The following is a 16,570-nucleotide window of genomic DNA, read 5'->3' as shown; positions in this document are numbered from 1 at the left end:
CATAAAAATTTATAGATGAAAACCACAAAAAATTTCTTATTTCATTTTCATATAAAGATTTTTCTCTTTCTCCTTCTCTTTTTTTTTTTTCTGTTTTATTCTCTTGTGAAAAAAGAAAAAATAAAAAAAAATACAAACAAAAAAATATAAAATTATAGTAACAACATCAGAAGAAGAAATAAAAAATACAAAATACAAAACAACACGTTGAAAAATTGTATGATTCACTTGGGCTAATTTAATTGAATTTAGATACCAAAAAAAATTATTGATAGAGTATTTGATTTTACTACTAATTTAGTACTTGAAAGATTTAACCGTCAACAAAAAGGTCATTAAAAAATATTATCTACAAAATAGTCATTGAATGATTAAAAAATGTGAAAAAAGTAACTAATAATTATTATATTTTTTTAATAAAATATACTTTTATGTTTAACAAATAACTTATTTATTTGATCTGAATTTTTGTAATAATATTTAAATAAATATTTAGACAAAAAATTTGATTCAAAATTTGATATATAGATTCTTCTTTTTATTTTTCAAAAAGTGTAGTAATTCACAATAAAAACTTTTTTAAAAAATTTACTTGACATAAAATTATCAAATTTTAAAAATAACAAATTTTATTTTTTAAATAATAATTACAAAAATTTGTATCAAAATCTAATCTCTAAAGTCTCTTTATAAAATATATATTTAATATTTAGTTTCTTTTGTCATATTTTTAAATTTTTTTAAAAATTTTTTATTATTAGCATCTTTTGAATTTCGTTTTATCAATAATAAAATTTTTTTAGTATCATTTTAATCATTTACTTTATAGTACTAATATAAATCATAATAGAAGAGAGAGAATAAAATTAAAAGCAGATAAAAAAAACTCTCTTACAAAGTCAAACAAGGAATTAAGAATATTGTTGGTTCATAATTAGAGTTATCATCCTTCCAATTTTTTTTATATATACTTTTCTATATTAAAAATAAGTAATAAAAAATAAAAAATTTTATATCATAAAAAATTATAAAAAATAATACAAATATTATTTTTTTTAATTTGTATGAGATGTAAAATTTATGTTAAATTACTCTATTAGTCTCTATAATTACTAAATTTATAATTAAAATTTTATATTTTAAAAGGTTTTAAATGAGCTCCTACACCAATTTTAAATTTATAATCACATTTTTATAGTTCTAAAAATATTTAATTTAATAAAATATGCTAAAATATATTCACTAGTGGTGCTAGATAGATAAAAATATTTTTGTAATATTTATTATTAGAAAGGATTTAATGACAAATTTAAAACTGATATAGAGACTCAGTTAAAAATTTTTAAAATATAAAGATCTAATCATAAATTTTAAAAAATTTTAAGAATTTTTAGAGTAATTTAACTTCAAATTTATTTATAGATCATACCAAAATATTGAGTGACCAAATATTTTAATAATTAGGTCTAACAAATTTCTATTTACACACGTATCTTTTTTCTTATTCTTTATACGCACTCTCCTCCTTTTATTTCTTTTATCTTTCTTCAAAATCTGTATAGTTTAAAATAATTAATATATTATACAACTACAATTCGGTGTTTTGTAACTAAAATTTATGTGTTTTTCAACAAAAAAAATATTTTTTTTTATTATTCAAGTTAAAAAAAAATTTAAAACTCAAAATAATTTATGTATTACACAACTAAATTTTTTGCATTTTTGAACTAAAATTTTGTGTATTTTTTCTTTTTCATTATTTCACTCAAAAATTTATACAATTTAAAATGATTTTTGTATTATCCAACTAAAATTTAAGTATGTTTTTATAATTTCTTATAACAAACATAGAAATATTTAGGAAAAAATATTTGAAAGTAAACACAAAAATTTATAGACGAAAAACACAAAAAATATTTCTATTTTATTTTCATCTCAAATTCTTTTTCCATCTTCTTCTTTTTTTCTTCTTGTTTGTTTCTCTCGTGAATAAAAAACAAAAAGAGGTAGAAAATACAAAATTTATATATATATAATTATAGTAACAACATCAGAAAAAAAAAAAAAAAAAAAAAAAAACACAAAGTAACAAGTAAAAAAATTGTGTGATTCAGTTGGACTAATTTAATTAAATTTGGATACTAAAAATATTTATTAAGATTGCACTAAATTTAACTATTAATTTGGTATTAAAAAAATTCAACCGCTGACAAAAAAAACTTTAAAAAATATTATCAACAAAACAGTTCTTGAATGATTCAAAAATAAATAAATAATAATTATTATATTTTTGTAAGTGATAAAAAAATTTTATATTCAGCAAACAATTTATTTATTTGATTTAAATTTTTGTGACAATATTTGAATAAATATTTAAAAGGTAAAAAAAATCGGGGCAAAATTTGATCTCAAATTCTTCTTTTTATTTTTCAAAAAATATGATAATTCAAAATATTTTTTTAAAATTCACTTAACATAAAATTATCAAATTTAAAAATAAAAATAATTTATTTTTCTAATAATAATTACAAAAATTTGTATCAAAATATAATCTCTAAAGTTTATTTTTAGTATATATATATTGGATATCTAGTTTTTTTGTTGTATTTTTAAATCTTTCGAGAATTTATTTATCGTTAGTATTGTTTGGGATTCTTTTTTGTCAGCAATAAAAACTTTCGAGTATCATTTTAGTAATTTACTCTATAGCACTACTATAAGAGAAATGTTAGGTGCATGAGAATTTATTATTTTTGAAGGATAAAGTATTAAATTGGTCTCCTACGTTTGGGCGTAATTCTATTTTAGTCCTTAAGATTTAAAGTATCTTATTTGAATCCAAAAAAAAATTATTTAGCTTCAACGTAGTCTCACCGTGAGGTCAAAGTTAAATAATTAACGAAATATCCGGCATGACAGCTATACAAGAACAAGGTCGATAATTTAGGCTGCGTTTGTTTCTGAGAACAGAACAAGACAATACACTAAGAACAAGACATAAAGGACAGAGACACAAAATTTTGTGTTCTTGTATCTTGTTTGGTGATAAACTAGAACAAATTATGAAAATCTAATTTATTCTCTTTTTTTTTTCATTCAAAAAATTTGAGACGAAAATTATAATAATAAAAAATATAATTATAAAAATTAACAAGAATAATGAAAAAAAAATAGAAAATAAGTTGTGTCCTTTGTTAGTGTCTCTGTGTCCTTCCTGTTAGGATGGACACAAAATACACTAATTCAGTATCTCTGTACACATTGTCTTTGTCTCCTCTCTGTCAAACACAATTTTGTGTATCTGTGTCTCTGTCTTAGTGTCCTGTCTCTATAAACAAACGCAGCCCTAGAGAACAAATACAAGCTCCAAAGACACAAAATTAACCGTAGATACATCAATATATTGATTTATCATTCTCCTTAGTTCTATAGAAAATATTTCATTTAAATTGTAAGAAGAATGATAAATAAATGTATTGATGTATGGTTGATTTTGTGCCTCTGAAATTTGTATTTGTTCTCCATATTATCAACGTTGTTTTTGTACTATTGTCATGTAGGATATTCTGTTAATTATTTAACTTTAACTTTACGGTGAAACTATATTAAAGTTAAATGAATTTTTTTTATTCAAATAAGACATTTTAAATTTTGGTTTTCTAAATGGAGAAGAGAGGGGCGACTGTATCAGGAGATGGATTATGTTCACATTTTTGATTCGGATCTCAGGATCTTGGACCTTTTGGTCATCTGGACAGTGGAACCTTGAGAATATATATTCTCCTCTGAATCAGTCTCTGCAGAGCAACATTAACTCTATAACCCGGATGTTCAAGCTGGTTCAGAGGTCGGTTGGTGTTAGACTGGTCGGCTTCAAAGGTTTATGATGCTCGTAGTGGTTATTTGTGACTTAGTAAGAAGATGTTTAGTTGGGAGGATAGGGGTAATTGGCTTTGGTTTTGGCGTCAACATGTTTCGGAAAAGCACAAAGAATCGGTTTTACATTGTATTCGGGATTGTCTAAAAGCCCAACTAGTTTGGCAAGCTTTAGGGATCTCCGATCAACCAGTGTATTTAATGAGTTGGTTCTTACATAATAGCAAACAGCGTCCCTTTAGATTCTTTTCTGGTCTCTGGTAGATTTGGTGTTCGAGGAATAACGAGATTTTTCATCCTCACGAGCATTGGATCACAGACAAGGTGATTGGTATGACTTTGTCCTTGGAAAAGGAGTTCCGAAATATTTTTGAGTTGCAATGACTGTCTATCCCATCCACCATTAGTGGCTCTTGAATTCTCCCCTCAGTGGGTACCTTTAAAATTAATTGTGATGCCATCTATCCTGGCAATGGTGTTCGAGTTGGTTTTGCTTGTGTTAGCAGAGATTGGAAGGGAAGGTGGCAACGAGACTGTCTGAGAACAATTGAGAGTCGTAGTATTTTGCAAGGAGAGTTGTTTGTTATTTGGAGAGGCTTTCTTTTAGCATGGGACTCGAGACAAAGAGACATTATTTGTGAGACAGACTGTGTGGAGGTTTTTACTATTGTCAATAATTTACAGGATTGCTCTGAGTTTATTTATTATTTGGTATTAAAAATTCGAGATATCATGTCTTGAAAATGGCGTGTTGATCTCCAGTTGATCTTGAGAGATGCAAATACAGTAGCAGATATCATGACAAAGACTGCAATGAGAATTCTTTCTCCCCAATAGAGCTTTCATTGCCTTGGAAGGAGTTTGAGAGTAGTATTTAGTAGGACTGTCTTTCTTAAGTAGTTTCTTATTTATTTATTTTTTTTTTTAGTTGTTGTTTATTTTCTTTTAAATCACTAAAAAGAATAAGACATTTTAAATTTTAAAGACCAGATTAAGATTACGTTCAACGTAAGAGACCAATTTAATACTTTATCCTATTTTAAATGATTAATAATTAACTAATGAGCGTGTAGGAGTCCCCAGTGCTATAAGCCAATAAATCATAATAGAAGAGAGAGAGAATAAAATTAAAAGCAGATAAAAGGTCCCTTAGAAAGTCAAACAAGGAATTAAGGATATTGCTGGGTCATAATTGGAGTTATGATCCTTCCACTTTTGCCTCTTTCTCTCTCTGTAACCTCTCTTTGATAGCACTGCATGTCTTGTATCTATAAATTAACCCACACCCACTTTTCTCTGTCCTCACACACAAAACAACACTGCTCTTTGTCTCATCCTACAAATCCCTCTCTCTTCTTCTTCCAAAGGGGAGTTCCACTCAAACCCCCCTTCTTCTTCTTCTTCTTCTTTGAGATGGATAACAGGTTGGCCACAAACTCCTCTTATGCTTCTCTTAGATTGCCCGTTGGCTACAGATTCTGCCCCTCTGACGAGGTTTTTGTCTCTTGCTACCTCAAAAACAAGGCCCTTTCAAAAACATTGGATTTTGATGTTGTTCCTGTCTTCGATGTCTTCAACACTGAGCCCAAGAATCTCCCTTCAGGTTCGTGTAAATTAATATATATATTTAAATAATATTTTCCAGTTCTTTATGTATTTATTTATTTCAATATTAAATCTTCTATGACAGTGTTGTTTATGGTTACCTCGTTAATCAGTATTTTCACACTCATTAAAAATTAAAAAAAAAAAGAAATTACGTGATCAACATTTTCTTAATTTTTTATTACCGTTAGTCCTTTCTTGAGCCCTTAAACCTGTTATGTCCTTGAATGAATTTTTTTTACTTTTGTGGTCTCTTTTTCCGATTTAATTATTGGAAATGATATATTTGTTTTTCAGGTGGAAAGGTGTTTCTGGAGACAAAGTACTTTTACTTTGATCTGAAAGAGCGTGTGTTTGAAGACAATAACAAGATTGAAGCAGGGAAAGGGCACTGGAAAAGGGTGGGGAAAGGGAATCAGGAGCTTCTAAATAACAACAACAAACTCATTGGGTTCAAGACCAAGTTTGTTTTTTGGAGGAAGAAGAACCGCACTCAATTTCTTAAAACTAAGTGGGTTATGTTTGAGTTCCGTGTTTTTCTCAACCCCTCTCAGGTAATTCATTTCTTTATCTCACAATAATCATCACAATTTATATAACCATGACTAACATATCAGAAATGTAGAAATAGTAGACACAATAACAGTTGTGTTCATTATTTAGAAGATAGAATCTAAATGCAAAATGAAAGATCATGTTGCCATATATGTGCCACATTATCTTATCTGAATAATTATTTTGGTATATATTTCATATTCATAACATGTGGTTTTGGAAACAGATAATGTCGTCATGGGCTGGCTACAAAATATATCTGAAGAAGGATAAGAGGAGGAACAAGAAGGCAAAGTTTTCTTGCGAGGAAAGCAGTGATGATGAAGAAGAAGAAGCAGAAAGAGCAAGTGAAGTGAATTTTCCAGATGAGATAAGTGGAATTAACACAGGACCTCCTTCACCAACTTCATCTAATGAATCCTCTGTTACAAGTTAATTATTAGAGCAGCGAAAATTGTTCAAATGAGTTAGGAAATTTAATAGAAGTTGCTTGCAGCATAGGTCTTTTAATTTACTAGTATGAGAAAAATCATTTAGAGCCCTTTGGATACCCATTAACAACCTTTTTTTTTTCTTTTTAGTCATTAGAGATTAGGCAAATGAGAATTGTATATGGGCGTTTATTTTGTGATCAAGGGCTCTAACATTTGGTGGTGGTTATAATAATAATAAGAAGCAACTTGTTCATAATTTTATTAGTAGTACTCTTCGCAAATATACATGCTTTAATTTATTTGCTACCATTTTATAGTCTCTTATTTTTTGCAATTATAAATATGACTGCAACTACAATTTAAAATCATGATGATATGCGTTTTTGTTCAAGTCAAGAATAATTATAATGACAGGGTGAAAGTAAAAAGGTCATTATAAATTTATGCTCGGAATTCTTTCTAGCTTTTGTTCCTCAGAAGGCTAATGATTTTTGTTGGAAAAGAAAAAAAGGAGAAAAGGTAAAAAAAAAAAAAATCCAAAGTGTAATAATAAACGAAGGAATACATGCAAAAGGGAGGCATCCAATGAAAGTAGGGAAAAGGGTTCTGTATTATATAATCATGAACTTTATGAAAATAAATGAATGAATAAAATGAGTGATGCCATATGAGTAAGCAAGCACACAATTAATTAAGCATCACCACAAGGATGTTAGTGTGGCTTAATTTTTTTTTTAATTTCAAGAAATACAATTTGTTTATTAAGGTTAATTAGATATAAACTTTATCTATTTTTTATTTAATTTCTTTAGTATATTTAAGTTTAAGTTGATATCTCAGATACTAATTTGAATGTAACATTTTTGTTTTGAGCGCATCCGCACATGAATTTGATTCGAATCCTTCTTTCAATAGGAGAACTCAATACCCCATTCATAAAATTCTTTCTTTTTGAGTATAAAAAAAAAATATAAATGAAAAAGAAAAAAGAAAAAGGGGAGAGATATTCTACTTTATATGGAAGTGAGGATGAAAAGGAGAGAAGATAGATATATATGTAAAAAATCGTTGAGTATTTATGGTTAAGGAAGGAATAAAATATAGGGTAAATCTTTTATATAGAATTATAGATTAGTGTTGATACGCCATCAGCATGTGTTTTATATACGGCCAACCAATTAGATAACATCATATGAATTTATTATATTTAAAGGGATCATTCTAAAATTTGAACACTTCATCTTTTGAATCAAAGACATTAATTATTAGAAATTATTTTAAAGAAAATATTTGTAGTGAAATAAGGGTTGATAGATCATAGACTTAAATATGCAAGAGACATTTATAAGATCTGAACCAGTTTCAATAATATAATGACATGCATAATTTATATTGAATATTTTGTGTTAAAGAACCTTAACTCCAACAGTGTAAAAGCCATTAAGATTAAGTTTTTCTTTTTTCTTTTTTTTTTTAAGTAAATAGCTTATGTATCACTCTTGCAGACAATTGTATTTGATTTGCATTTTTTATTTTCTGTTTTTATTTTTAGTATTTTTTGTTTTTATAATTTTATAAAAAAAATAACTGTGAAAAAAAAAATTGAACCAAACGCAGCTAAAGTATTGTAGGTAATGCGAACTAATAATAAGTTGGCTTTCTTATCCTCCAGATATAATCGGTGGCTTAAAAATTATAGTAATTATTGGATTAAATTTGTATTGATTTCTGCTAGCGGACTATATATAATACTCCATTATTGTTTCTTGATGCATTGCACTGAATAAAAATTGGATGTGATAAGAGAATATTTGAAATATAAAACTTGGCGTTTGTTGAGTTAGCAAAGTGAACAAGGAACAAAAAAGAAAAATAAAATTGTGTTGGTTGAGTAGAAGGGAACAATAAGCCACAAAACATTTCTATAATAATGGTTCTCTTCCAAGCTTGGATAACGCAACCCCTACCTATGCTTCTATAGAATAAGATTCTTGTCTAACTAAATCTCTATGCTGTCCACGTTTTACAAATTAAATTAGCTCTTTAATAATAATAATAATAATAAATGTTATTTTTAGTCTCAAATTATTTATCTGAATGTTAAAGTGTTTTTTTATAATTTATCTTTAACTAATTTTTACCATTTGAATAATTAATTAAATGTTTTTTTTTACCATAGTCTAAAAAATCCTGATACATTAATATATTATCGTTTAAACTAGTTACTTAAATCGTTTAAAATTGATTAAAAATTTTTTGAATTGTGAAAAATCTCTTTATTATTATTCAGACAAATAGTAAGGTATCAAAAATAATATTTACTCTTTTTTTATTATTTTTAAAATTAAAGAATAAAGATATAGAATAATAACGAGTAATGACAATCATGGCAATATAAATCCATACTTTATTACAAAAACTATATCGTAACATGCTTAAAAAGAAATGGGAATATTTACAAATAACCGAAGATATGGAGATTCCATCAACTTCTTTCAAAATGAATCTCATTCCTACAACAAGTGATGCTGGACCACATTGGATATTTATAAATATTTTTTCAATGGTATAGTGAACAATTAAGCTATACTATAATATTGCTATAAAACTTAATTTTTACCTACAATTGATGTAATCAGGTCTTTAATTGCGTGTAACATGATTCTGACCAGACATAGTAAAAATTAAATAAAAGTGAATACGCATAACGAGGATATAAAACGAACCTAAAATAAGATGGAAAAAAAAAAAAAAGGAGAATTACTGTATCTCAATTTGATGTTTTGAGGTATTAATTAAGAGAATTATTATGCTAATGACTTATACCTCAAATGCTATATACTTACTTAAGAAGTTACGAATTCAAATATCTCTATCTTTCATAAAAAAAAAAAAACAAAAATAAGAGAATTATTATACTATTTTTGTTTACAATCAAATTTTTAAAAAAATCAAAAAAAATAAAAAAATAACTACAAAGTTTAAAATTTTTTATATCTCTTAATTTTAAGATCCTAATTTTTAAGCTTATTAAAATAAAGTAGGCTAAACTAAAATTGGATTTAAAATAATAAAAAATAAAATAAATATAAAATAAAACTTAAAATAAATACTGATAAAATAATACATATTTAATTTAACATGACTAATGAGAATTTTTAATACAATTTAAAAATTGACTTTTCATAATAGTTACTCATTATTTTAATTAATTTTTTATGTATATATTGAATAAACTGTTTATTTATATTTACAAAATATTCTTTTATTGTCTTAATAGATTATACTCTTTATAATGAACCAATTCATATATAATCAATCTAATAAACAACTTTGAAAAAAAATGCAATAAACAAATGAATTTATCTAACATGAACCTTAAAGGTATATGATAAGTTAATTATTAGTGAAATATTTTAAATATTTTTATTTAATGAATATAAAATAAATGAATTAAAAACTTAAATTTTTTACATATTCAATTAAAACTTTTTTAATTTGTAAATGTTCTTAATTTTCAATCTTCATAATTGAACATAATTCTGTCTATGCTATATCTGTGGTACATAGTTGGTCCCAAACCCGGATAAAGGAGGATGATTGTGTTAGGCCTTCGACAACTAATATAAAAACTTAGTCGAATCTTCATGACATGGATCAAAGATGTTATTGCGCTAAAACTAGGTCGTTGTCCGGAAGTAACACACTGTATGGCTTGCGTACAGTCTCAAATGAATAAGAGCCGCTGCATCGGTACCCATATGTAGTGTTAAATGAACAAGGGTTTCCATGTTTTCGTGAATGGATGAGGGTAAATAAGCTAGTTCACAATGAAAAAGGTAATGATAAAGGTCGAAGCGACAGAAGGTTAAGATTTGGGACATAGAACATAGAAACTCTAACAGAAAAATTCATGGAAGTGGTGGATACCATGACAAGGAGAAAGATTAACATCATTTGTCTACAAGAAACAAAATGAGTCGGCGCAAAGACTAAAGAGTTGGATACCTTCGAGTTCAAATTTTGGTATACAGGAAAGGTGAAGAATAGGAATGGGGTAGATATTATCGTAGATAAGCAGTGGAAGAAGGATGTAGTGGATGTCAAGAAGGTAGGTGATCGGATCATCTCTATCAAACTTGTAATGGAAGGAGGTACTTTTCATGTGATTGGCGCCTATGCACCGCAAGTGGGTTCGGACGAACAACACAAGATAGAGTTTTGAGAGGATCTAGAGAGTTTGGTCCAAGATATACCTTCGTGAGATAAGATTTCTTAAGAGGAGATTAAATGGCCATGTTGGAAGAAAAATGACGGGGTATGAAAATATTCACGGAGGCCATGGTTTCGTGGTGGTCAATACCGAGGGTAAAACTATTTTGGACTTTTCCGCTACCTTTGACCTTCTCATCGCAAATACATGTTTTAAAAAAAGACGGGTAGGAGAAGAGACAAAGTGGGAAGGGGATGGAAGCGCGGAGAAGATGTGGAGGGAGATGACCGAAGTTATTAGAACAACAACAAAAGAAAGTTTTGGTGAATCTAGAGGGATAGGACCAAGGGACAAAGAGTTTTGGTGATAGAATGCGAGTGTAAAAGAAAAGATAAAGACAAAAAGGGAGTGCTTTAAAGAGTGGTCTTTGTGCCACAATGTAAATAATTGGAAAAAATATAAGACGGCTAAAAAAGAGACAAAAGTGATTTAAGTGAAGCAAAAACAATAGTATATGAGGGTCTCTACCAGTCTTTAGGTACAAAAGAAGAAGAAAAATGTATATATAGAATCACAAAGAGTCGTGAAAGAAGAATGAGAGACTTGGATTAAGTTAAGTGCATAAAGGATAAAGACAAAGAGGTTTTGGTTCAAGATGAGAAGATCAATAAAAGGTGGAAGAGTTACATTTATAAGTTATTTAATAAAGAACAGAAGATTCTTCAGAGCCTTGGTCAGTTGTGTACAAGGAAGGAAGATTACAACTTCGACTACTATCGAAGGATTTGAGATTTCAAGGTAAAAGAGACTCTAAAGCAGATGAAAAAATGGCAGGGCAGTAGGACCTGATAATATTCCAATTGAAGTTTGGAAGGGTCTTAGAGAGAAAGGCATTAGTTGGTTAAGCAAGCTTTTTAATGAAATTTTAAGGTAAAAAAAAGATGTCAGATGAATGGAAAAAGAGCACCTTGGTACCTATCTACAAGAATGAGAGGGATATACAGAGTTGTAGAAACTATAGAGGGATCAATCTCATGAGGCATACCATGAAGTTATGGGAAAAGATGATAGAACGGAGGCTGAGACAAGAGACACAAGTAACAGAGAACCAATTTAGTTTTATGTTAGGCAAATTCACCACTAAAGTTACATACCTGTTAAGAAAGATGATGGAGAGGTATCAGAGTAATAAAAATGATCTACATATGGTGTTTATTGATTTGTAAAAAGTTTACGATATGGTGCCAATGGAGGTCTTATGGAAGATTTTGGAAAGGAAGATAGTAATGATCGCATATATTCGTGTAATTAAAGACATTAATGATGGGGATACAACTAGTGTAAAGACTCAAGGTGGTGTGACAAAGGAATTTGTTATTAGTATGGGATTACACCAGGGATCATCTTTATATCCATACCTTTTCATATTAGTCTTGAAAGTACTCACAGAGCATATTCAAGAGCCTGTGTCATGGTGCATGCTCTTTGCTAATAATATTGTCCTTATGGCAAGAGAAGACCTAAATAAGAAGTTGGATTTATGAAGAGACGCTCTAGAAGTGTATGGTCTGCGCATAAGTCGTAGTAAGACGAAATATATGGAATGTAAATTCGGCAGCCGAAGAAAAAAGCCTAATATGGATGTGAAGATTGGAGAAAACATTTTAAAAGTTTTAAGTATCTTGGGTGTATCATACAGGATAATAGAGAGATTGAACATGATGTAAATTAAGGATCTAAGCAGGTTGGTCAAAATAGCGGAATGTGTCTGGTTTTATATGTGACAAAAAAGTGTTTTTAAAACTTAGAGGTAAATTCTATCGCATTGCTATCAGACCGGATATGCTTTATGGTACAGAGTATTGGCGGCCAAAGAAGAGTACAATCATAAATTAAATGCAGTAGAGATGAAGATGTTGAGATAGATGAGTAGTCATACGCGATTGGATAGAATAAGGAACGAAGACATAAGACATAGTGTTGGAGTAGTACCTATTGTGGAAAAGATGGTAGAATCACGTCTCAGGTGATTTATTGGATAGAATAAAGAACAAAGAGATAAGAGAGACAGTTAGAATTAGCACACATTGTAGAAAAGATGGTAGAATCACGCACGTCTCATCATGTAACTGAACATGTACTAAAGGTTTTTTCTCATCATGTAACTGAACACGTACAACTTTATTTTTTTTAAATTTAAATCAATCTAATTTAATCTATTTTTTTATGTACTTTCTTTGAGTACGAATTCAAATGGGTTGATTTTTAAGAAAATAATGTATCAATCAACTTTAAATCACTAGTTATAAATACATAGGGCAAGATATAACTTTTAAAAATTGGATTAATTTTAAAAAAAATTGATATTGTTTTAAATCGTAATTTTTTTTATAATAATACACGTATTTTTTTATAATAATTTTTTTAATAATAATATGCGTAATTTTAAATTTACAAAAATATTGTAATATTTATAAATAAAAATTATCTTGCACATTCGAACGTATCTCAGATGCATTGCCTCAAATCAACATAAATGTGCATATCTCGGATGCAATGGTTAAGCCAAATTAAAGCCAAATCTCGGATGCACTGTATCCGAGATCTCGTCTTATTCATATCTCGGGTGCATCCAAGATATGACTAACACGTGCCGTATCACCATCCCTGAATAGTGCATCCGAAAATAATAAGTTCGTATTGTGGTTTTTCCCACTACATCCGAGATGTGACTCAAAATATATTTTGATAAATACTTACACGTTTATTTAAATGGATAAATATTATATATTTTTAATTTAAATAAAAAATTATCCTTATTGTTGTGGTTGTATAATTGAACATATTATCTCATGATAATTGCTCCTGTCAGACGAGTAAAACGTGGTTGTGGAGGACTGGAGGCTAACTTTGATGAGGTCTTTGCGTGCAACCAACAACAATAGTATGTTCTGTTATGCCATTTGACCCAAATTTCATATTTTCATATGTAAAACTTTTAAAATAAAAAAATCATTGAAATAAATCTAATACTTGATTATTTAATTTACACTGACAGGTTATAATTTTATACTGCCATCTAAAATCGATTTAGATGTTTATGTTATATGGTTAATTACATTATACATATTACATAACATAAATTAAAAGGCTAAATATATAAAAAAGACTCATCCTAATATGAACATTAAAAATTAATTACTAATCAATTATTTGTATAAAAAATACGAATTTATATAAAAAGATTAAATCCTAACAAAATGGGAATAATAAATAACGGTGTGACTTCCATGTTTTACCCTGCTTGTACGGTAACACAGTGTTCACACTTGTGATTTCTGATTGAACCCATCATTCGTACATCACTTTTTCACAAAGGTGTTTACTACACATGTAATTGAATAAAGTAACAATACTTTAGTCTTTAAGCATCTTGGTTAATACAAATAGATTTAACAAGCGTGTGAAAGATGTATGTGTCTATCTCAAATTCCCAATATGAACATGATATTGAAAAGAGAGCTACATAAATTGAATTAGCCACATGTGTGACAGTAAGCTAGAAGAAGTGATGATGCCGACCAAGGTTTCTTGCAACAATGGTAGTAGAATCTTTTATTTGTTGTTTCTCATCTTTCTTCATAAATTTGTAGAATTCTCCACGTCACTCACTCACGCAAAGTTTTGCTGACTTTCACGCCCAAAATTGTCAAATGAACCACATACCCTACGATTACGAATACAAAAGTGGTCAACATTTGATGAACGGCATCCAAAATATGATTATCACGTTGGAAAATTGACCCCTTATGTTCATTTCTATCACATTCTTGATTTGATTTAGGCATGCACTAACTAATTTAGATTGTTCGAATGATTAAATCGCTCGTTTACTTAAATACATATTGAAAATTTGAATTAAATAAAACTAAAATCTACAAAGAGTTAGTCATTAATTAACTAGTTTTTCGAATTAAAAAATACTGTGTACAAAAATATTTAAAGACTTATTAGTATCAACAAGAATTTTTTAAGGGGGCACCATTAGAGAAGAGTTATGAAGAATGTTGAAAACGGTGTTCAATCAATTATAGCAGAAAATCTTACTAATTAAGGTAGTTAGTTCATGGAGCTTATAAATAAATAAATATGAAGCAAAAATGTGATTTAATTAAACTGTTTATAAACAGTGTCATGAATCATATAGGAAGTTCTATTTAAGTTTCTTAATCACTGAATGGAACTTGACATAAAAAATATTTATTCTTCAATATATATATATATATATATACTTAAAAATCAACCATTAAATAGAATGAAAAGTGATTCCTTATGGGATCCGCATTGTGATTATTATACAAAACCGACAGAATGACAAGAGTCAAGAATATGAGGCAAATATAATCCCCCTTGCAATATTGCTTCTTATTATTTCTTTTGCTTTATGATGAAGGAGAAGGACTAAGAATAAACAAAAACAAAGCATTGATTTTGGACACAGCAGCCTAGAGTCGTAGCCATAAAGTTACAGCTGGAAACACATTCAGATTTTGTTTTCAAATTTAAGCATCATACACTTTCACAACACCTTCATTTATTCAACCATTCATTACCAACAACATCAAAGCAAGTACACTGAGCAACAAAATACTATACTCTCCATCATCGTCTTCTTCTTCCCTAAATATATTTTTATAGTGATAGAGATAAAGAGATTAGTAGAATTGAAATTGTGCATCTCAAAAGAAAAAGAAAATGTCTGTCTTAATTACTTACTTCAAGAGGAAACTACTACTACTAAGTACCCATTCAATAATAAAATTTCAAAGTTGATAATTACACTGTTGCACTTCAATAGTGATTATCTTCGGTTTTTGTTATGCTAATATGCCATCTCAACTGTATGTTATAAATTTATTAAGCAGAATTTTCATTTAGAGTACTATTTTAATAAGACTCATTTGGATAACCAAATAGTCTTTGAAAGACTCTACTAATGTTGCATTTATGCTGCTGTGATCTATGAGGCAAGAGATTGTAGAAATTTATCATGAAAAGGTAAAAACACTCTTTCGAAACAAATTTAAAATGTCTTGGATGTAAACCTTACTAATCACATAACATTTTGGCATCATTTAGTGATTTTATGTTTCATTGTAGATAGATTTCTACCAAAATTCCTAACACTTATCCTTATAATAGAAATACATATACACTTATTTGTTGAAGAAAATTAATAGAGAAACAAACAAAAGTTCTCTAGCCTGAAATTAAACAAAATTTACTCAATTTTTTATCCGTCTAAAAACTAATTAAGAAAAATGGAATGAAACATGGACACTTTTCTCTATTTTTTATCTTTCTTTTCCCTTATCATCTTGTCTCTATATTATAGCAAGAGAGGATGTAAATTCATAAATTTGAAAGCAGAACAAGAATATGCAGGTTTAGAATTCAGAATAGGTTTATTTTAATAGGGAAGTTCTTTGGTACCCTCAATGATGAGGTAAGGGAGTAAATAAGGAATTGCTATCGTAACATTAACCATTTCAGTAACGGTAGAGAGACAAAAGAAAAAAAAAGCGTAAACACTAGTAACAATTAATGAATACTAAAAATGAGATAAATTTTGACTAATTTTTTATATTAACGAACATTTTCGAACTATTTTTATCATCATTCAAAACCATTAACCCGCACCCAATAATAGTCTTTGACATTTTTTCTCTACTTGAAAGTATGAAGTATTATTTGGGTTTTTCTTTGTATTGTAGCAAACTTCAAGACAAGACCAAATGCTCAGCATCGTTAAGAAAACAAATCCTAATAAATAAAAGAATACAGACTACATCGCTAAAATTGATGATTTTTTTAGGAGGAACCCATC

The 16,570-nt window shown here is 28.3% G+C and overlaps 1 protein-coding gene across 1 annotated transcript; it reads left to right on the top strand.

Annotated features, from left to right (window-relative positions):
* Nucleotides 1-5,047: 5,047 nt before the first annotated feature.
* LOC107604830 (NAC domain-containing protein 83) lies at nucleotides 5,048-6,726 on the top strand. The gene is made up of 3 exons (XM_088489435.1): nucleotides 5,048-5,479; nucleotides 5,779-6,035; nucleotides 6,263-6,726. Exons 1-3 carry the CDS (start codon nucleotides 5,134-5,136, stop codon nucleotides 6,470-6,472), a joined length of 813 nt encoding a protein of 270 aa, XP_088345561.1. The 5' UTR covers nucleotides 5,048-5,133; the 3' UTR covers nucleotides 6,473-6,726.
* The last annotated feature ends 9,844 nt before the right edge of the window (nucleotides 6,727-16,570 follow it).

The sequence above is a fragment of the Arachis ipaensis genome, chromosome B6, assembly GCF_059453495.1.
Source record: "Arachis ipaensis isolate K30076 ecotype BB chromosome B6, ASM5945349v1, whole genome shotgun sequence".
In the NCBI taxonomy this organism is placed as follows: domain Eukaryota; kingdom Viridiplantae; phylum Streptophyta; class Magnoliopsida; order Fabales; family Fabaceae; genus Arachis; species Arachis ipaensis.
This window is presented reverse-complemented; position numbering and strand designations above follow the sequence as displayed.